Source organism: Coturnix japonica, chromosome 2, assembly GCF_054131305.1.
Source record: "Coturnix japonica strain WE chromosome 2, WE-NBRP24, whole genome shotgun sequence".
In the NCBI taxonomy this organism is placed as follows: domain Eukaryota; kingdom Metazoa; phylum Chordata; class Aves; order Galliformes; family Phasianidae; genus Coturnix; species Coturnix japonica.
The window spans coordinates 66,205,815-66,229,446 of NC_140664.1; the positions used below are offsets into that span (position 1 = coordinate 66,205,815).

Below are 23,632 nucleotides of genomic sequence, written 5' to 3' on the forward strand. Positions count from 1 at the left end.
TCTCCCAAGGAGAACTGCACTCTCCCCAAGGAACTGGTAGGTTTCATGTGGAGGGATTGCCTAACATAACATGCTTTGAAAGGAAAATTAGGACAGGGATACAATTATTCAAGTATTCACATTTTTTCCAAAATGAAATGTATTTGGTGTTTTGTTTTTTGTTTTTTCAACTAACACCTCAGGAAGTTTTGAGCATGCTAATTTTTGTGGATGGAAGATCTTTCAAGAATATCTAGTCCTACAAGAAGGAGCTCTGAAGATCATGCAGATGATCTTCCACTGTCATAAAACAAGTGCTCCAGCATGGGGCTGGGGAGAGACTTGTCTACTAAAGCATCAGCTTCCACAAATGCACAGCATAATCTGCTGTGATCATCAAAACCTCTCCGGCACTTTGATGCAATAAAAGGGAATGGTAATCTTAACATTTGGCCTGCTTTCAGATGAGGTCTTTCAAATCGTGTGCCTGTCTGTCTCCAGTAGGTTCACAGCTAACAAACTATAGCATACTGCTACAGAAGAAGTAAAATAGTTGCCATATTTCCCACTTATAGTCATGGCTGAGTGAGCCACAGTTCTCCATCCATGGGTTTGATCTCCTGTGAGAGGACTCAGATTTCGTCTGCTGAAGGTACAGGAAAGCCAGGGAAAATGATCAGAAATTGTTTTGGGAGCAGAGAAAAGAACCAACCCAGCAAGACAGAAGATGAGCAGACAGGGCTGGCCCATCCTGGGCAATGAAAAAATATTTTCCAAATGGTCTCTTCTACTTTTGGGACAGCTTCCAATAAAGGCTTTTTACCCCATGCTCCCATTAAAGAAAGATTTCCAGAAGGGGAGGCCCAAGTACTTGTTCTGTTTCAGTGAGGAGACACACTGCCAAAGCCTTGGAAATCCCTCTTTAGTAACAGCGCTAGAGAAGGCAATATATGTTTTTCATCTTGATGTTAAAATATTTAAGGCAGACTTACTGGCTTGCACATTTCTTTGTCAGTTTTGGCTTCCATTTCCCACACATGGTGACCATCTAAAAGACAAAAGAAAAAGATATCTAGTTCTGTCCTTTTTTTTCCTCTCCCAAGTTTAAAAAAGAAGGACTTTTCAAAAGATCTCTTTGATGGAAGGGGCACTGCATATATGAAAAACAGCTCTCAGAACATATATCTCAAGCCTTCTCCAACCAGGAAGCCGTCTGGGTGACCTGCTACTGAAGCGCATTTAGCATTCTCTTAGGAGCATACCATCATCTACAGTACAGCATACTGTGATGTGACGTGGTGTGTTCTGTCACTAATTTGAACAGCATACAATACTCTTCTTTTTTAGTTACCCAAACATTTTGGCAAAAATACTGTTACCTGTAAGTTCTTTTGATCACTGTCTACACAGTCAGCTGCATTCAGTATTAATATTAAACAAAACAAAACAAAACAAAAATATAGCATTAAGAAAGCTACTCGGCCATCCAGTATTTCATTTTAATGTAATCCTAGTCTGGTTTGACATATTTTTGCTGCTTGGAAGGAACAGCAAGACAATGCACTGGGAAATGTAGCTTCTATGAATTGTGACTCCACTGTTTAGCTCAGCTAAAGAGGTCCAAACTGTAGTTTGCCATAGCTGCTTTGAGTGGTGTGTTGGGTCCTCTTAATTCAATGTATTCACATTTTCAAGCAAAAATGAATTTAATCCACAATGATCAGTTTATACTGAGTACCTGCCTATTGGAATAAATTGGTTTAGTCTGGTCTCTTTTTCTATGCTTGACACAGAAGTAATTGGTCAATAGCAGGCCTTCTTCTTCTTCCTTGTGGCTTCAAGATGCAATGGAGAAATTTGACAAAAAAAACCCCAAACAAACAAAACATAAGGTTTCCACTCTGCAGGCCTAGAAAAACACAGACATGTACGAAAGGCCACAAGCAGACTGCTGTCTAAGTTCAGCAGCATGGACACATGCAGCTTAATGAGTCCCACCACTGTCAGATGTCAGTGGACTCAACAGGAAAATCAGATTTTAAGTTATTTCTTTTGTGTATTTATTGCAGCATCAGGACACACTAATGCAAATATTAGCTATTTTGAACTTCATCACATAGATGTGGGCCTGTCTTAGAAAAGCAGCTCTCAACAAGGTGAAAGAGTGAATGCACTTTCTCTTCTCTCTTCACTTTCATGGCCAGGATAGAGGTGACGTATTTAGAACTGTCTGATTTATTACAAATGTCTGTAAATAGTATTTTTGTGTACAGCTGTCCTACTGTGAAAGGAATGTTGCTGAGGAACTAGCACTGGCGATTGTTTTCACATCCAAAACCAATTCTTTTTAACGTATGGAAAGAAATGCAATGTGAAAGCTGCAACACAAATAGCACAGTGGATTTGGCAGGTCTTTCTGTAGGAAACAATTAGCAGAACTACCCTTCGTTTCTTCCTACATTTTAAACTGTGACAGTGGAAAAGGAATCCCTTTAATTGGCATTGCTACGTTGGGGTTGGTAAAAGAAGCTTCAGCCAAACCATGCTCAAATCTCCTTAGCAATGGCTTTAGGAGTGCCAGCACCAAAGCAGAGTTCTCTGGAAGACGAGTGATCACAATTTATCCAACAGATGCTTCCCCCAAGCTGTCAGTAAAAAAACTTGACCAATATTCTGCAAGCCAGGACATACCTGTTGGCTGGAAGTGGGCTCCTCTACCTCCCTCTCCCTCCCTACAGAGCGCCTGCAGCCCCTCACTTCCTTCCCACCCAGTTAATCAATCAATTGGAAAGGTGACACAACTCCGACGCTTATCACACATTCTGCAAAAGCTAGGAGCTTTGGCTTTGTAAGGGTTTTTGTGTTGGTTTGTTTTTTTTTCTTTCTTAAACCTAAAGGTGTCCAGACTAGTAGTTAATGTGTTCCATTTACCTTTGTAAATGTATTACATTACTTTAGTCTTCTTGCAGTGTTTAATTTCTGCTTTGAGAGACGAATGATCTGATTCAGGTTTCTGGTTTTTATTTCCTGCCAATACTTCAGTAAAATTCAAAATGACTCCAACTATTGCTAATCTTTCAATTACTTCATGCAGCAGTGCCTTTATGTGCTTTTGAAATTTTTATGATGACAAAGAGAGTTTGTTCAGAAATATTTTAAATGCTGTAAGCTAAACTATTAGGAAAATAAAAATCCAGAGCCGTGGATTGCCTCTGGAAGCTAGTTAAGAACAATACAGTTTTTGCTCCAATAAATTCTCTTGAGACTGTGCAGATCATTGCTGCTGGACGACTGCAGGGAAGGTGAAGAGAGAGAGGGAGTAGGGAATAGACAACTCATTAACAGCTAGTGACATTTCATTTAACAAAAACACACGGAGGAAAAATTGTTATGAAGCAGAGACTCGAAAAAAAAAGACAATTCCTCATATTACGTCTGGTAAACCAAGAGGGAAATCTCAACGCCCACGGACTGGGATCAGCTCCAGGAGGGAAACCTTAGACCACTACGTCAACCTCTTACAGTAAACATGTTTTGCAGGTTTATATAATTCAGTTGAATTTTTTTAAAAAGAGAAATTAATAGTGGCTCTGGAATGGTTTGTGGGAGCTCAAAGCACTGAGAAAGTCTGCCTCCACCAGAGAAAACTGCATTGCCCCCATTGCCACATGTGCTGCGGACCATCAGAGGCAGGCGGGATACCATCTCCCGTCAGTGTGCTTGAGGAGTGAGGACTGCTCAACCACAAAAGTTTCCATTGTACGCCTGCCACATCTGCAGCAGCCTGGTTCAGAGCCCAAGGCAACTCCCTCCTGGCTGCTGGCCAACCAAAGTACACCAGAGCAATTTATACCTTTCCAAAATGCAAATAATTCAAATTACAGACATAACACAAAGCTGAAGCAGACACATTTCAGGCATTCCCGTTAAAGTTTACTCTCTGGAATTACTGTACCCAAATGGGCAGTCGTTATATGGAGAAGGGGTGGGGGTGTAGAAGGAGGTAGGAGAGGAAAGAGAGGAGGAGGCAAGTAGGGAAAGAGAGAAAGGAGAAAAAGGCTTTTCCAAAGGTCTTATTTCATTCTCTCTCACTTTGCTATTTACTTATACCAAGTAATAAGTGTCTTCTCCAAACCAAACGTCTGGCTTTGTTTTGGTGTTTTAAGATTTATTTGCAATGTTTTCAACAGAAAGACGTCCCTTTATATAGCTAAAAAGTCAAGGTATTGTTTTGGGCTTGTTTTTTTGCTTGTTTGTTTAGGTTCCTTTTTTTGTTTGATTTACAGGAGGAAAAGAAAAACAAAACAGCTGCACACAGAATCGCAGGGAAAAAGCCCTGCTGGGTAACCAGCAGAGAGACCCTCTCCCATGATGCCAAAAGCAGCTGATTTGACAAACCAAGACTTCAACAGGGATTCATGCCATGGGCTTGAAGGAGCTCTGAATCCCTCCTCTTCTGAAGAGGCAGCACAAGGATGCCAGCACATGAAGCCCCATCTCTCAAGAGCTCCCTGACTGTGCCCACCTGACCCAAGCTTGGCACAGAGCTGTGCTACATTCACAGGTGGCCAACAGCACTGTTGGCAGCTGAAGACACTGAGTTTTGTCAGAAAGCCTCATGTTTAAAGACCCATCTCTGCACTGTGCTGGTATTTATAGCAGTCTCTGCTTTAGTTGTACTTCACCATGATTCATTTTTTTCAGCACTCAGAGCACCTGGGATTACGAATGATGAAATTGTGTGAACCTACCATGTTACTTGGGGTGGATTTTCAGCTCTGCAAAATACAAACATCCAATTTTAAAATGGAGCAGCTCAACGATGAATGGGTCTTTGTAGTCTGCTCTTATCAAGTGCTCACTCCAATGTTAAAGGAAACTGCGCAAAACTCCAGAAGTAAAAATACTCTAATTCATTAGGGAATTCCCTGCAGTATGAGTCACTGAACGGCTTCCCCACCACACCCAGCTAAAAGATTTCCACATAAAAAATGCACTGTAGGAGCTTGTTTTAACACAGAAGCAGCATGAAAAAAGTAGTGTAAACTCACACATAAAACCTAGCAGACCACAACATATGGATGAGGGCTGCTCTGAAAGTTATGCCTTCTATTTTATTATGTTGACCCATAACATCAGAGGCAGATCTTGGTGGTGTGATAGGAGAGACTGAACCTTCCCGTCAATATTCTGTTATATCTTGTTGCTGTGTGGCAGATGGCAGCAAAGGGGCAGTCTGACAAAATGACGACTGACATGGAAATGCGCATGAAGCAAAGATGTGTCACTGAATTCCTCCCTGCAGAAAAAAAATGGTAGCTACTGACATTCGTCAACGCTTGCTGAACATTTATGGGGATCAAAAAGTGGCTGTGAGCACAGTGGGGTGGAAGGTGGTGTGTTTCAGCAGAGATGATAGCACCCTGAAAGACAACCCATTTTCCGGATGGCCATGCACAGCTGTCACACCATGAAAAGAAGTGTCTCAATCAGCTCATCTGCATGAATAATGAAATCACAGAATGTCTTGGGTTGAAAAGAACCTCAAAGATCATCTAGTTTCAAATCCCCTGCCATAAATAGGGTCACCAATCACTAGACCAGGCTGCCCAGAGCCACCAACCAGGGAATTGTGGGCAGAAATGAACATCAGCTTCAGTGTGTCGCAAACAATGGTGTCAGTGCTGGAACATTGCAAAGTTTGCAAATGCTCACAAAGGAAGAGAAAGAAAAGCATATGAGAGTTTGTCAGGAACTATTGAGCCAATATGACACTGAAGGTGACAGTTTTCTGGATCACATCATTACTGGTGATGAGATGTGGTGTCTTGACTATAAAATGGAGTCAGAACATCAGTCCATGGAGTGGTGATGTGAATTCCCCATGGAAGAAAAAGTCCAAGCCATCAGCCGGTGAAGTGACATGCACTGTCTTTTGAAAAGGGGCTCTGACACTGACTAAGCTGAAGGCTCAAGTTTCCAGAACTACTCCAGAGAAGAAGACAGCCTTTCTCATGCAACGTAACAGCAGGCTCCATACGAGTTTGAAGAGTACACTGCAGTCTTGGCTGGACTGTCCAACCACACCCGCCATATAGTCCAGATTTGGAACCTTTTGACTCCCATCTGCTTTGACTCCCATCTAACTTCCATCAGATGGATTGCGTGGGCATTTTCCAAGCAATGACACTATCACAGCACCTGTGAAACAGTGGGTCACCTCAGCTGGTGCAGATTTTTACAGGTGTGGCACGAAGGCTCTTGTTCAATGCTGACAAAAATGCATAGCTAGTGGTGATGATTAAGTTGAAAAACATTGTCTGGTAGGTGAAAATCTGCTCTATCAAATAGTGTAATTGTGTTCTTTGTTGTAGTTTCCATGGAAATAAATAGGAGGCATTACTTTCAGAGCAAGCTACAATACTCAGGTTCTTCACAAAACAGCCACACAGTCAAACAGCTGTAAAGACTTTCCAAAGAAATCTTGTACTGTCTTCTACTTTTCCTCACTGCCCATCAGGAAGGCTGGGCTTCCAAGGATTTCCAAAACTAATTTACCTTATTTTCTCCAGGGAACTGTAAGAATAGTGACAAAGGTTTGCAAACTCACAACAATCATGTCACCAGTATAACTTTAGTTAGAGGCTGAGAGATGACAGAAAGGGAAAATGATATACAAAACCAAAACAAAACTCCAAGCCCTGAAACCTGGGAGCATGTAACACATGTATTTGGCAACTACTTATATCTTAGACCAATGAAATGGGCATAAAGGGAGAGTTCTGATGGATTTAAGCTATCTTACTTTATAACAGTGGGTTAAAGCAGCCTATATACCCTTTAGCAGCACAGTGTTCATCTGAGATACAAGAGTAGACATCATCTGGGATTTCACTGCCTATACACAGTGTACATTTTATATTCCTTCACCCTAAAGCTCAACCAAATTTGATTGTGCTGGCTGGACTGTAAATCTGTATTTACATTCATATATTGCAAGTAAGACAGTGAAAATAACTCTATACCCCCACAGGAATCCACTCCTTGATTAATGTGCTGTGAGACTACCCTAAACAATAGTGCCTATATTACATACCAGATTACTTTAACATGTTCAGAACAGGTAGGACACAGATGCAATGGAAAATGTTTATACAGTGAAGTTTTGAGGTGCTCTGTAAAGTCTATCGTCTGTCTACCTTTGCATTCAACTGTGTTAGCACATATTCAGCTCCTTTAGCACTGAAGGATTTGTAAAGTTTTAATTTGCTTGCCAACCCCTTTTTCCTTCAGATGTACACTCCTGGCTCTGAGACTACTGATCCGTGAATACGTCCAGAAGGAAAGGATGGGCCTCCAGTGAGAAAAGAGGATGAAAACTAAGGTAAAGTCCTGTCACTCAGACAGTCATTCAGCTTTGTGAGAAGACGCAATCAACTTCTATGCATGAGGCAGGCTAGGCCAGGTCTGTGCTTGGGATGAGAATTACAGGCAAAGGCAGCCACTCTGGTTTTCATGTATTTTATTTCCCTTTCCCTTGCCAGGAAGATCCCAGCTACTTTTCTCTCCTCTTAGCCTACTGTTTCACTACAGACATTGATCCCATTGTTTGGTTCCCTATCCCTGGCATGCACTAGACTCTGTACAGCAAGGCTTCTGCAGAACTTCTCTAATTGTATTTTCACATCAAAGCAGCTGTATATCTTTGTGTCCCCTTACAAGCATTTGCGGCATTTGAATATGATGATCAGGGAGCAGGAGCACCTCCCCTGTGAAGACAGGCTGAGGGAGCTGGGCTTGTTCAGCCTGGAGAAAAGAAGGCTGCAGAGTGACCTAATTGCAGCCTTTCAGTACCTAAAGGGAGCCCATAAACAGGAGGGGAGTAAACTCTTTAAAAGGGTGGATAATAGCAGGACAAGGGGAGGGAAGTTCTTTACTGTGAGAGTGGTGAGGTGCTGGAACAGGCTGCCCAGAGAGGTTGTGGATGCACCATCTCTGGAGGTGTTCAAGGCAAGGTTGGATGGGGCCCTGGGCAGCCTGGTCTAGTATTAAATGGGGATGTTGATAGCCCTGCCTGTGAAAATGGGGTTGGAACTTCATGATCCTTGAGGTCCCTTCCAGCCCAGGTCTACCCATATGATTCTATGATTATGTATATTTCAGCAAGTCTGTCTTGCATATGATGTTTCAAGTTCCTTTTCTCTCTTTTTTACAGTACAATTTAATTGCAATTTACATTACAATAAAAGTGTAGTGCAGTAACCTTGCAATAAAAATGCAGTACAAACCATATCTTACAGTGCATTGGTATCTGTGCCAGATGTGAACTTCCTATCTGGTTCCCATCTGTCCCCTCAGAAGCTGAGGGACTCACTTTGCCTAAATGATGACACAGTTTTTGCTGTTCTTGCCATGGTGTGTCTAACAGACTTAATTATTCTATGTTCAAGCATTTTGAAAACAAAGAGTAATTTTAGTCCAGGTAACCAAAAAGAGGCACTGTGCTGAAAACAGACTGATTAAGGCTCACATTGAGCCAAAACCATCTGAAATGACCTGCCAGATACTATTTTCAGCAGAATGGAGACTGGTTACACAATTCATGCTCTCTGGCACCTCCCTCTATTTAAACTGATCTTGGTCTGACGGTTTTATTTAAAAACTCTCACTAATTCCAGGTTTAATATACTCAAATTACCAGTAAAACTGAAGCTTGAGACGCCTACAAGATTGCTCCAGAGCAAGCACAGAGAACCAAGCCCACCCACCTATCATCAGTCCTGCATTCTATCTGTGGTTACAGCTCTCTTATCTCCTTGTCTTCACAATTTTACTTTCCTCTGGGAACCTCTAGTAGACAGAACCTGCATCTCTGCAGCTAAAACTCAACAGAATAATCCTGGCCAATTTTCTTCAGTATTATCTTCTGTCTTGTATTTTCTCAAAGACTTCTGGAGTAAAAAACCTCACAGCCAGTTTCAAACAAATCCTTAATTTTCTCTCCAAGAACAATTATTTTTTTCTACCTTCTCTGTGTTTGATGCTAATACCACCACTTGTACTGTAGCTCTCAGCCCTGTAACACTGGAAGCTACCTTCCACTGCTACAGTCTTGTCTTCTTGTAGATAAAAGTTTGATCCAAATGTTTTCGATTCTTCCCTCTTGTTTGTTTTTAAGACACAAGTTCTACATTTTATCTATGTGGCCACAACTTCTCATTTTCTGGAGACACTCCATTATGGCAACTTATCATGACTTCATTAGCGGAGTTCAAACAGTACACTTCTGAATGGCACTTTCATTTTTCTATCTCACTGTCTCCATTATGTCCCTTATCTGGTTTCTCTTGTTCAAAAAGACTAGGCTCAATCATAGAGGTGTAATAACTGTGGAGAATTTGTGTTGCTGTAAAGTGATGAAGGGACAAGGTGTAGAGTGTCCAGTTTTGTTGTTGTGATGATATTATGTGTGAATCTATGATTCTGTTGTTTAATATACACAATAATTCATGATTATCTGCCTTGATATCAGCTTTCTCCCAACAAGGCACACTTTGGAAATGTCCTAGCACTATTCCTCTCTAAATATTATTGTACTTCCTTCCACATTGCTCTTGAAGGTGTCCATGTTAGACACGAACCAACTCTTAATGACCAGTTGGGGAAGTAGAAGGAAAGAATGAATTGTGCATTAGCAGAAGATGCAGATAATCCCTACACAAACTGGATGTTCATCTGGCAGCGTTGGCAGTGGGGCATGACAGGATTGACCTCTGTGGGAAAAGGCCATTGGTTTGCCAGAGGTAGAAACAGACAATTTAAGCTTGGCTCTGCAGGGCCCACTGTTGGCCAAAGCTGAGCCAAATAGTGATGCTGATGGCATCTATGCCATAACATACTTATGAAAGGGTAAAAAACACTGTGCATCAGATTTAAGAAGCGAGAAAAATGCAAGAGGAACAATCTTAATACATACAGCAGGTCCAGAAAAGAAGGGGGAATAAGTGCTTCAAGTGCCAGAGCAAAGATTTCCCTGCTGTCCGTGGAGATTACCACACTGAAGCAGCTTGTCCTATTGCAGCCCATGGAGAATGACGGCAGAGCAGACGCTCACAACACAGGCTATGGATTTGACCTGAAGGAAGCTGCAAGACCCAAGGAGAGTTCATGCAGATGCAGGCTCCTGGCAAGAGCTTCAGCCTGTGAAAGAAGGTGCCCAGACTGGAACAGTCTTTTCTTGAAGGATTGTACCTTGTAGAAAGGAACCATTGTGAAGAACTGCAGTCCATGACAAATGCTGGAGCAGTTCATGAACGACTGTCTTCTGTGAGAGGAACCCTATGCTGGAGGAAAGGGTGAGCTGAGCTGCTTAGGTGGGAAAGAGATAGAAGAGCCACCAGAGAAGTCTAGTATGGAAATAAAGGGCAAGGTGGGGGAAAGTGCTTTTTAAGTTGTTTCTCAGTACTCTAATTTTAATTAGCAGTAAATTAAAACAACTTAATTCTCCCTACATCCATTTGGCCAGTGACAGAGACTGGAGAGTGATTTCCCTCTCTTTATCTTGCCCCAAGATGTTTGTCATCTTGTTTTCTCCCAGTCCTGCTGAGGAGGAGGAGTGAGGGAGCAAGCACAGTGGGAGCCTGGCAGACAGCCAAGGTGAACACCCCAGCCACAGCCCTTTCCTCTCCTATCTTTGGACACTGATTGCTTCATTAGACTATGGAATTTATGGGTAACGGCTGTGAATTCCTGTATATTTGGAGGGTACTGCTGGAACAGTAATAACTAGCTGAAATCTTGTGCTGGTTATAAATGGTCATAGACAAAGCTTTGATTGAAGCTGCTTGAAGCCACCCAGTTTGGGAACAACATGAAAGAATAAACTTAAAGCATCCATAGTTTCTGTAATAATTGAAAATTCACAGAATTGCTCAGGCAAAATACTTTGAACTAGAGTCTATACACTTATCCCTTGTTTCTCTGCTGAACACTGTAAGTATCCGTGATTGATTCATCTTGTTCTTAATTCCAAGAGCAACTCCCAGGATGCGGCTTGCTGCTGCTGATACCATCTCATGCACATGGCTGCTGTCCCACTGCCTTTGCCATTCCTTAGACTAAACAGCCAGGAAAAACTGAAACGTGCTGACATTTCCTACGAGCTACATCATGGTGTCTGCGTGTGCGTGAAAGGGTTCCACCATCAAATGACTCTGCCACTTGATGATACTACTTGCCCAGGGATATCTGTTTCTGAGCAACGGCCAGAAACCCCTTCAGCTATCAATACACCTCCAGGAAGCAGGTTCAAGTGACCTTCACATGAACTCCATGCTTCTAACTTGTATGCCTTCGAAATTCCCATTTTATCTAGTTTCCAGAATTTTTAACCTCACTGCACATGAGTCAGAGCATAACTGCTCACTGCCAACTGGAACATGTGTCCCAAACTTGGAAAAACAGATAGATAGAGACAAAAAATATGTATTATCTGTCCATCTGACTAGAGGGGAAAGGGAGTTTTGTCACTTGCTTATTTATTATGTGAGCTACAATATGATTACCAGTGGGAAACTTGACCTCTTTTTGGCCAGTTGCCCCCTAAACTGTGACTGCTACTAGCAATGGAAAGAGCAATGGAAAGATTGCTGAGAATGTAAGATCTTTTACCAAATGGAATTCTGCCAAGACTCAGGTCACCCGTCTCCCCATCACATCACATCACGTCAAAACAGACTCCAAGCCCTGAGCTCCAAAGTACAGCTGAGTCAAACTCCAAAGCCCACATGCTTCCCCAATGCATCCGTTCCATCCACATGCCACTCAAGTGTTTTGGATCATACAATTTTCCAGAACTTTCTGTAAGTTCAGTGGAACTTAAAATACTGCACTTGAGTGTCTACTATGCAACAAAGTAACTTCTTCTCCTACAGTGTACAGGAACTAGAACTGAATTTCTCAGCGTCCTTCTGAGATTTCAAACTGACATTTGCACCTTAAAGCAGCAAATGATTGATTACAGTCTTTGCTACAGATGATGAAAATTGAGAGGAACAAAAAACCTGTGAAATGCTTCAGTGAACACTTATATTCATCCAGCTTTCTTCTTTTACATATTGCATTTTCTCCGTGCAAACATTCAGCTGATAAACTTGATCACTCTTTCAAGGTAAGTGAAACTTCAGGTTTTCCTATTTGAAACAGTTATAGAAAAGAGTGGTTTTCATTGGCATATACACAAAAAAATTGGTGATCTCACCTAGCTATCTCTCATCTGCTCCGGCATAACTATTATCATGCCACATCAGTGTCTTAATGGTCTAAGAGCACAACCTGTTCCCGCAGCAAAAACAAACAGTTTTGACAGAAAAATTCACTTAACATAATAAAAATGACACTAGAATGAACGGTTTGAAGCTAAACCTGAAAAACTGTTTAACTCTTTGAAAATGCCTTTAAACAGAAGAAAATCACCAGAGGAGATGCTGTTTAGGTGCTGTTTACTTCTCCGTCTTCCATGAACTTGAGTTTCAAATGATTCAGGCACAATAGCTGGGGATATTATGTAATTAGGTTACAGGTGCTAGGATCACTGTTGATTTGAAGGCAGAGTAATGGGCAATATATTTAAAGCCACAGAAGACCATACGCCTGGAGTTACTCAGAGATGTAGTGCTACAAATAGTGAACTATATTATGCCCACCAAAGAGAGTGATGCATCTTCAGGGTTCATATAGGACAAAAAGGCTGCCAAGTTTAAGCACACAGAATCAGAATTTCAAAGTCAGTATTATCTGAGAACCTAATCCTGTAATGAAGCTGGGTGTTACATTTCTACCTTTATGTTCTTTCAGACTCTTGCCTTGAGCTCTGGTCACTAAGCTCAAAACCAAATAAATGAGTTTGGTGCTCTAATTTAAAGAGTGGAAACTCAATTGAACGACAACCACTAATAATACACTAAATATCCAGTTCTTCCTATATATCAAAACTTGCTAATAATGAAGATTTCAGTCATTTTAACCTGATCTTTGAAGTATGTCTTGACTTGGACAAGTCAAGGAAGTCCAGAAATACTTGAGTTCTACAGTACCCTAGATGGAAGGACACGGCTATGTGCCAAGAAGATATACCCCTATTTTCACTGTACCTTGGTGCCTGGGATACTACTTGGTTTGTGTCTCATTAGCAAATTTTCATTTGTCAATTAAAATAAACATTTTTGTGAACTTAGTTAATAGAGAGACTTTAACACCACTAAGCATTCTCTGGTACACAAGGAGACAGCAGTCTGGCTGTTTCTGTTAGGTTCTTTGTACTTTTTATGTTCTCATAAAGGTAACTCTTGTTACCTTTCCAAAATACCTTTGTAGATAGATAATGTTTGTAGACATTATTATAAAAGAAAACTGAAGAAGAAGGTAACAGCCAGGTATATAGTCTTTAAAACCTCTTCAAACATCTCTGCATTTTCTTAACTTCCCTGAAGGTTTTTGTTGCCTGGTACATTCACAACCTAGAAACTACATGAAAAAGATTAAAAAATGTAAATCAATAAACCAGAGTCATTTAATATAGGTCCAGATCACAATCTAAGCTTTTCCAGATGAGTGCGTTAGGTAGAAAGCATTTTGTTGCTCTTAGTCAAACACCAACTTGCATAACTAACATCAACTTCATTTCATCTACTTTCATAACCAAAGTGCACACCTTGCCTCCACAGCGAACACCAGCACACACCAAGTGTTCTTGTTTCTAGGATGTAACAGACATCTATATTCATATTTCATAAAGTACTGATGCTTCTAATGAAAATAGATTTCTGTAATGTCCTAAATCTAGCACCCAACAATAGTGACACACAAACTCACAAGACATTTGAAAATTAGGAAGAGAAAACCATGACTATAAAGACAGAAAGTGAAAGATAATTATTAGTGTAATAAGCAAGAGAGAAATTTACTGTGAGATTCCTCTGTCAAAGTAAATGCCAAATTTAAAAGAGTAAATTTCTCAAAGTTCATTCAGCATTTACGTCTTTACTATCCCTAACTTTCTTGGATGGTTATTTTATGCCATCGATCATCACTGGAAAACATGGGTTGACAAGCAAGCAATAAAACACTGAACAACATCTTGTGAAATAAAGTCTCATTTCAAAATTTTTTTCTGGTCCTACATGAAGCTTGAGCTAACTTCAGACTACTTCTGAAAAGACTCATTGTTTATCCAAAGGGGTGCTCTCTGCCTCAGCACTGCACCGTAACATGAGGGGTTCTTCCAGATGGGGTCCTCACAGCTCTGCTTTCACAGCAAACCTTCACCCTGCAGCTGACTACTTTCTCCTCTGTGTGACACTCGGTGATGCAGTGCTGTAATGTATCTTTTGCTTTGTTTCATGGCTGAAAAGAAGCCAGTAAAGGGTTAAGCTGAAAATACCACGTCCTGCCTCCCGGCTGGAAGATTGATTTGATCATTCTTCAGGGATTCCCTCTTGTATGAGTCACAGTTAAGACAGACTCCCTACGCAAGGAGGCCAGGATAATGCCATTCCTCTGGAGATTACAACAGCTGAGGGCTAGCCCTGAAGACGGAGAGCTTGGGACTCATGCTTGGAAAAACATTCAGCATACCACAGTGCACTCAGAAGACTTAAAGAAATTATTCAGACAGAAGGAAAAAAACCACAAAAGCCAAACACAACGTGTTCTCAAACTCTCTGCGTTAACCAATTAAGTATGCAGACTAGCATAAATTAGACAAACTCATAGAGGCTGCCTCCCAGCTTGGGGACTCTGCCTGAATAAAGACTGAAAACATGAACTCACGTAGTAGAGTGTTTAAATTTCAAATAAAGGATATTTTCCCTTTATGAGCGCAATTATTCCTGTGATCTGTTACTTTGTAATAGCTGTATTTGGCTGCTACTCACTAGGAACGTGATTAACATTTTGAATTCAAAAACAAAAACAGCAACAGCGGCAAAACTAATGAATGTCTCCAGCTAATCACAGAAGTTCATAACTAACTTTCTAAGAGAAGGAGAAACTATGCTGGTGTTCCTTCTCTTGACCTACTTTCATAGACATGCAGTAGCTGAGAGGGTAACACTGCTTGCTGATTTTCAAAAGTAAAGGCTGGGAATGTGTTTTCATTTCATATTATATACAGTGACCCTGCTCAAAAAATGATCTGGAACAATCTGTCACTAAGACAATGATGCACTAGGCTTGTTTGTTTTAAATGCATCAAGCTGTGTTACACAAAGTAGCACACAACTTACCACAGAGTCCATAGAAATTGCTCTGGATTTGCTGGTAAAATTCTTTTTTGTGAGCCATTCCTAGTGACACAATTGCCTTCCAAATCAGAGGCTGGGCAGCTGAGAGATTAATGCAGGCTAGGTGTTCCAGGAGATGCTATTAAACTATAAAGGCTCAGCCACATAGAGCCCTTTTATGTGGTAGCACTGCCTTGCAATCACATCAAATCTCCTGTGATAGCACTAAAATGAAGCAAGCAGGCAGTTTGAAATCAGATCTTTTACTACTGACTTAATCATACTGATTACTCCTCAATGGCAACAGCTCACTGACTGACTCCTGCAGCGTTTCCATCCACCTTGCGCCCAGGAGTCAGAGAGCAGAGGGATCATTCCTGCATGGGTCTGTCCCAACAACCCATAAACCTAAGCAGCTTCCCCACTGGGTGTTCCAGAGTGACAGGCCTTTAGATCTTTTAATTCCTCACCAGCAGACTTGGTGTGCAACGATACACTCCTTCATTTCTCATGATTTGTAAAAAATGTTGCATATGTAACTTTTTTCTTGATCTCCATGCTGCTTTTGTATGCTGCCTTTGTGCAGCCTCCAATTCCTTTTGCTTGAGGGAGATATCTGTCTGGCTAGACAGAGCTGGCCTTGTTTTATACTTTCGTAATTTATGTCAATATAGAGAGCATCCTGCTTTGTCTAAATCCACACTGTGATACCTGCTAGTGAGCGAGAAGCATTCCCATTATAGTTCTTTGGTACAGGATAGTTCAGAAATTTTCCTGAGTCAGTAAAGCATGAGGACAGAAAACGAGTAGGAAAGAAAGAACTGTTTAACATGTTTTCCTCCCTGTCTATCCAGGACCCAGCTCCTGAAATGCCATACTAACCCAATTCTGCACAGGGAAAGAAGCTTAAAGTACATAGAACCACTCCTCTATCTAATTTCTCTATACTCAGATTTTCATGCTGCAATATTGCCTTTTTTATTCTTTTTTTTTTTTTTTTAAACTTTCTGAAGAAGCCAAAAGGGCATCCTACTTACTCCACAGCTTCCTGGAGTGCAGTGTGGCACCTAGGGCTGCAAGAAGGGCTCAGGATTGCTCTGCTTCAGCCTGATGCCCACTTTTGGTATCTTAAAGCATGACAGGAACCTTCAGGAAAGCCCCACAGTTGTCCCCTGGGAGCCTTCAGGTGCTATAGTGGGGGAAGGAAGAAGGTTTTGTGTCTCCTCAGCCCTCTCCCCACCGGGGCTCCCCTTCCTACTGCTCTGCTGACACCAGCAGGGCTGGCCTGAGGAGCGCCCAAGATGCTTGAAAGTGCAGGGGGGGGGGGGGTTAAGCCGGCAGCTGAGGAATCCGTGGCTTGAGCCAGTGCCACGGAAACCCTTTCCAAAACAAGACTCCAAGTTATCCTTAACTATCTCGTTTCAGAGCCTGACTTTGACTCACAACCCTGCTCCTGCTCCACTACGCAGGCATTACAAGGAATGCCGCTGTGGACTTCCAATGCTCTTCCACTCTTGCACTGCTGCAGAAACAGCCTCACTGCTGCCTGCCTGTGTCTACAGCTGCTGCAGCAGGAGGCTTCAGTGCTTGGCATGGCACAGACCTCTCTCACAGCTTAACCCAGAAATGTGGAAAACATACTATGTGCAGAGGAAAATGTGATTATGGGGATGATACTATCACCATTTGGCCAGGATTTTGCAACAGGGAGGAAGAAGGCAGACACGAGTCTAAATTGAAAAGACATACCTGGTGCTTTCTCCAGAAAGATGACTTTTGAGTCTTGCAGAAAGTTATGGCCAGTAAGAATCATCTTTTTCCCTCCAGTAACAGGAAAGCTGTCAGTACTTTGCTTCTCCACCAGAGGCAGTTCTTGGGCAGATCTCTGAGCTAGAGAGGTATATAAAAGAATAAGAGGGGGAAAAAAAAAAAAAAAAGCAACCACAAACACACACAAATAAACAATTATTGCATTAGTAAGAGACCTGATGCTTGCAATACTTACTCTCATAAGATAAGCTGAGTTTGATATAGAAACAAGGAACTGTCAGAAGATTTGTAGGAAATGTGGTTTCTAAGCACCTTCATCATAAACAGTACTCTTAATAATCAAATACAGTGGCAGAGATTCAAAAAGCTCACAAAAAAAACCCAAGATGTTTAAGCTTAAAACTCAGCTTGATCTGTACTGTGCCATGAAGAATATTTTTAGAGAAATTTGTTTATTTAGTGTAATTTCCCTGAGAAACAAAATAATACTTCCTCACATATATGCCACGCATTTACAAGGCATACATGAGAACAAGATCAACCACATCCAAACTGCATTTCTATCACTATGACCACAGTTGCAAACTGACTTTTAGCAGTAGACATAAGCCTCACAATCCAGCAGAAGTTCATAGTTTAGAAAGCGTATTTCCACCAACATCTGAGTGCCAAAGCACATTTGATTCATGCACACAGAAACTGTATTCTAGTGGAAATATTTTATCATCTGAACTGTGACATGGAGTGAGCATGGCTGAACTTCAAGGGATGATGTGACATTTTATCCAGATTACATGGTTACTCCTGGTGTCACATGCACTAAGAGATGCATGAAGTTTTTGGCACCAGCTTATTCCACATTCTGCACTGGAAATAACACTAGCCCTTTTTTTTCCCTCCTGTTTTCCATTCCTTTGAGGAGACATGTACCGCGCTTTTGCTCATTACACAGTACTTAAAATTGCAAGTCACAGATACAGATCCAAGTGGCTTCAAATTTAGTGGCCTCTTGAACTTCACACATTTGGATGGACTGTTCAGGATCCATTCAAACTGTGGCCTTATCATGCTACATAGCGATTGAAAATATCAGCTACAGCAAGGAGCAGGATGAAACCACAGCTCCTCCTTTCTTGTCTTTTATTTTTTTATTGATGTCTATTAACCTGGTGAAAATTATTCGTCTCACACATATCCTGGACAGAAGATATGGCTTTATGGCAGTCTACCTGTTACAGGTGTGGAGGCTCTGCTATTCTTCATAATAACACTGGGATATCTTAATGTAACTTCCTTCCCACCACCACCACCACCTGTTTGTTTATTTAAATGAATGACTAGAAGGGGGAAGGCTATAACTATTGGTATAACAGCACTGCTCTTTCCTACAAAGCTTGCCTCTCTTGTAGGTTCAGACTACCAGAATGGCAGCGGGGCTGCCCTGCAAAAAAGGATGGAGTACTATCACTGGTCTCTGTCACGGTTGACACTGCTTTTGCAAGAAGAATGCAGGGATGCTCTTTCCTGGAGCTTTGCTATTAACAATCCCTAGAAATATATCATGCCAAGCAGCCTGAGCCAGGGTGTCACCTCTAGTGTATTGCTGACCCTTCATCAAATTGTTTGGGTCTTGTAGGCTGATTTTTGCTTTTTGCAAAGGGGAAGAGTGACTATGACACAATAAGTGTTTTCCAAAGTTCTTACAGTAGTTCCCTGTATGATAGGAAGTCACAAAAAAATCCAAGTCCTGTCAATTCCAGGCCGACTGTTCACTTAGTAGTACTCTATTTTTGTTTTATGTGCATTCTTCCCAATAAAGGGATAAAGGCACAAAGCTACACACTATTTTTTTTCTACAGCAAATGTATATAAACCACACATTTTTGCAAAATAAAGCAAGGTTTACTGACCAGACAGGTACAGTAAAACAAGTGTTTAGCATGTTGATCGACAAATGCTGCGTGTTCAGCGACACAAGAGCTAGCAATAGAAAGATATCTGTTGCTACTCACAGCACTCAATAGGGTTGGAGGCTACTTGCAAAGAGAGGGTCCTCCCATTGGACTGCGGGATGTGAACTCGGAAGACCAGCCGCACACGTGTGTTCTTCCGCCCAATGTCTGTTTCTCCCTTCCGCAGTTCGATGTCAGAGTTTCTGAGCTTTAATATTCCAGCACAGTCAATGCTACCCAAAAGGGAACACAGAGCAATTCAATTCATTTAAAGCAGACTTCAGAAGGAAACAAGAGTGCAGTTTCTTCCCTCTCTCCTGTACATCTTCCGTGTCAGACACAGCCCCGTGACCAAGCTATACACAGTAGACTTCATCCACAAGTAGCTCAGTTCAGGCTATTGGTAGTAACACATAGCAGCCGGAGTTGAGCACACAAATCTAGGATGTTACTTCAGTTGCCAGAGGGAGAAAATGTAAAAGATCCTCCCAACACATCCTGTAAGGATGGAGCTTACAGACTAGCTGAAGTGCAAAGGAATTGACTAAAGAAGTCAAGAGGACAGGACATTACTGCACTCTGTGTTACTAACTCAGAATGCAGATATATTGACAATTTCACTTGTTATGGCTAATATGAATAAAAATATTCCATGCTTTTTACTGGAGAGGAAAGTCCTGCCAATTCTCATTATCAAGCATAGTTCTCACTGAGTCAGTCCTACTGTCAGTGTGCTTGTATTTGAGTGAATTTTTAACAGTCATAAGCGAAGCACTGAGCTGAAGCTTTGCACAAAAAAAACCAACCAAATTTGAGGTTTCCCCTCTACATTAGAGAAAAATGTGCTGTTTGTCAGAAAGAACTCCTGCTATTTCTGACCTCTCTCACTCCTATTTTTCAATCTTGGTTTTCTTGTGAATGAGTCAGAATTTCTGTCAAAGCGAATTCCAACAGAGAAAGTTCACAGAACAAAAGATAAATAAACATACATGCTCAAAAACCCACTGCAAAAATACTTCTCCTTTGGTTAAGACTACAAAGTCTGCACTGTAGTTTATTCTGGGTACTGGTCCCTGGCATGCATTTTATTATACTAAATACATACAGTTTAATTTTATTTTGAATTAAAGAGTTTAATTCCTCCTCCAGACCTTTGAAGCACAGTTCTGAAGCAAACAAGAACAAGAACAATGGCAGCCTGGTTTTGACCTGCATTTTTTTTGAAGTATAGATTTCAGAGTAACAAAAATACCTTTGCTGGTACGATCAAAGAAACTAATGAATGTATTAATGCTTCTTAACAATGCATATTAGCAGAGGAAGTCATAAAAATTAAGAAACATTTGTACATATGTCAAAATTTTATGCAATGATCCATATGATAGAGAAGAAATGATGTGCATCTCACTATTGCCTCTCTCATAACAAGAGTTGTAAAACAAAACACCTCAGCAATTGGTTCAGACTCTGTACGGTGCAGAGGAGCACAAATCAGGCTTGTGAAGTCATAGATATTAGTATTTGAAATCAATAGGAGTAGTTAATCGTTCGAAGTTAAAACATGCCAACTTGCTCCATTATTTCATAATAAGAAAGCCTAAATACACAAAGTATCTATGGGAAAAGTCCTTCGCTCTAAATTTCAATTCACTGTTAGCCTACATGAGGTTTCAGAGTACTGACATACAAGGCTTATATAATCCAAAGCATGGTATGTGGTTCTTGGGAGAACCCTACTGTGTGTCATATGTGTCATGAAAATACTAAGTTTGGATCAAGTACTGTGTGACTACCTTTACTGTACAGGGAAAGATGACGGAAACAGTATTAACGCTTCCATATGGCCAACAATATTATTCAAACTGGATAATAGAAGGGCCAAGAAATATTTTCTGTGTACAAAGTGGTGACATCTCAATAACCTCAATGGAATTGTGCCAGCTTACAGTAACAGAAAATGGGGACACTAATTTTGCATACTCATCACGACTTAACACAATGAAGTGACAGAGGTCCTCAGATCTTGAGTGATGATACTAATCCCAGCTGGCAATGCAGATAACCGCATTCTAGTTCTACTTACATGATGCACTCCAGCACATGTTGCACATGACATTGCAAACCAGCTTCTAATTACTGCTACATACAGAAGGGCTTCAAGTGTCTGATACCATTTTTCACTTCAATAAGGTGCAGAAAACAGTATATGAATAACCAGGAGTAACCAGTTTTTGAAGGCTTCCTGAGATTTCCCATTGTCTTTGTTGCGGTGGGACCTGCTTTCTTTTTGTCTGTTTATGTACCTGTCCTTTCTGTCTCCCTATAAATACACACAAACACACATGCATCCATGTATACACATATGTATACATGCACATTAATACACCAGTAGATGTACATACAAATTCCTCCCTTTATGAGTCTTGTTTATATCACATACACAGTTCAACACTGGATGTTTTGTACGCAACCCTATAATGAAATTTATCTGGCCCTGTGGCCGTTAACACTCAGATTCCTATCAATTCCTAAGTTCTTAGGTGTTTCCTGCATGGGAAAACTCATTCCAGTTCAGTAACTGCATTCTGTAAGTTTTAACTCCTTTCCTAAAAATTTTGCTTCTAAACAAACACCATTGGAAAATGTGGATTTTTATTACATAAGAACTAAGAATGGCTTTGTTTGTATCAAAAAAGGCTAGGTTACTTGGTAATGTCCTCTAGAAGAGATTCCATTGACATCCAAAGATAAATTTTAATAGGCCCCGTTCCTTGTGCTCGCACATACAGGAGTAAGAGGTGTCATATTTAGAAACTAAATGCAGGAGCTGAGGTAGGAGATATTTAGAGCTTGGTAACCGAGACACTTATTTTAAATGGCAAATAAGCACATTGGCTGAAACTCTAGAATGAAAGCAATCAGTTGTCATAAATATTTGCAAAGTTCATTTTGTTGTTAAGCTGATGAGAGGCAGTTTGTGAAGACTTACTACTACTTACTTACTACTACTGAGCGGAGTTAAAAAAAAGGACAGAAAAAGGAAAATAGCATACAAGGAAAAAGAGAAACAAAACACAAAACAGAAGAAATTAAGTGGGAAGACCAAGAGGAAACTGCTAAGCAGTCAGGCATAGTGTCTGGGTCTTACGTTGCTCTCATGTTGTTCTCTGGAAGAAGTGGGATTTCCAAGACTTTGGTGTTGGAAAGTATTGTTTCGTGGCTGGTGGTGGAAACAGTCTTCCCAGTGATTCGATGAACCTGGTAGAAAGCATGAGGTCGCAGCAGGCGGTCGTCTGCAGTCCCGATGAACAGCTGTAGCGTGAGGGGCTCGCTTTCTAGGTAACCATGTAGCTGGCAAGAGAACAGAAAATGCCCACTGAGCACCACGGACATAAACTGCTAGGAATCAATTAAATTTTTATAAGCAGGAGAGCCTAATTCAAGGAAAGAACTTGTGACAGGTGCTATGTGTTAAGTTTCCCCCTCCAATTTTTCCTGTAATGTAATATTGGTACAATAAAAAGGTGCACTCAGAAAATATCTCATTATCCTAGAGGACCTGAGGCACTTTAGATGAGGTGAACTTTTGTGCGCTATTGCTGTGTCCACCAAAATCTTTGCATAAATTCTGCTGCAGTTTGGCAAAAAAACCCACAACACAGTCAACATTCATCTGCAGTACTAAGGGTAGCAATGCTAAGGGGGTTTGCATGTGGAAAAGAACACAGCTGATCCACCCTTAAGCTTCCTGGGCTGTTCCACATGTGGAAGATGTGCAGGACACTTTCTCTCACTGATTTTTATGCCAATAAAAACTGGAACTGAATAGAGACAGAGCATGTGTACATAACTTGTTGCTCACCACGTGTGCAAATTCTTCTTAGAACTGCAGAGATCTCATTGAAGCTACTGGGCTTGACTTGAGCCTCATTCATGTTACAGTGACAACTTTGATGCCAACGATAGTTTTTTCTACCACATATCAAAGCAAGAGTAGCACCTGCCTTCAATACTGTCACCCTGAAGAGGCCACCTAGGGCTTATACCAGTGCAAAGGCCACAGCCTAGTCTGCCTAGGGAGAGCAGACAGCACAGGAATGAACCACATGCATCCCACTCCTCTGTCATCAGAAGCCCCCTGCTTCAAAGCACAGGGCCTCACAACTGCACTGCTCAGTAATTAAGGCAAGGCCAGCCTAAACACTGTGAAAAAAAACCAAGAATACAGCAGATGCTGCCAAGTAGAGGCTGTCTTCAAGCAGATGCAAACTGAGCTCCACACCTGCTAGTTTGACTCACTTGGATAACTTTTCATCTACAGACTATAAGGGTCTTCAAGACCAGCCCTGGCTGCAGTGTACCCAATGGTCTGGCAGATGAGGGGTGTGCTGAGTAGCAGGGAAGTAATTGAATTGAGTACATCTGCTCCAGTGCCTGGCAAAAACTGGCAGGTAACAGGCAATCCAAAGCTGCTGGCTCATACTGCCATGCCATGCAAAGGGAGCTTGCTGCTGCATGCAGAATGTGTCCCATGCAGACAGAAAGGTTTTACAGTTTCCTCTCCTCACACCTCCTGACTGACCTCAGTGTGCCTGCCACACCATCACTACAGCCAGGCAGCTAAACCTTTTGCAGTGAGCCAGGGCTCAG

The 23,632-nt window shown here is 41.3% G+C and overlaps 1 protein-coding gene across 11 annotated transcripts in view; it reads right to left on the reverse strand.

Moving 5' to 3' along the window:
- NFATC1 (nuclear factor of activated T cells 1) overlaps positions 1–23,632 on the reverse strand; it is a 111,354-nt gene that overhangs the window by 46,105 nt on the left and 41,617 nt on the right. For all 11 annotated transcript variants that reach the window (XR_014942687.1, XM_015854793.3, XM_085537704.1 and 8 more), the window contains exons 4-7: positions 22,131–22,333; positions 19,043–19,215; positions 17,010–17,150; positions 972–1,027 (exon numbers count right to left, since the gene is read on the reverse strand). Coding sequence is in view for 10 of the 11 variants with exons in the window: in XM_015854793.3 (XP_015710279.1) it covers positions 972–1,027; positions 17,010–17,150; positions 19,043–19,215; positions 22,131–22,333 (573 nt within the window). In the remaining variant the exon portion in view is untranslated. The remainder of the gene's footprint in view (positions 1–971; positions 1,028–17,009; positions 17,151–19,042; positions 19,216–22,130; positions 22,334–23,632) is intronic.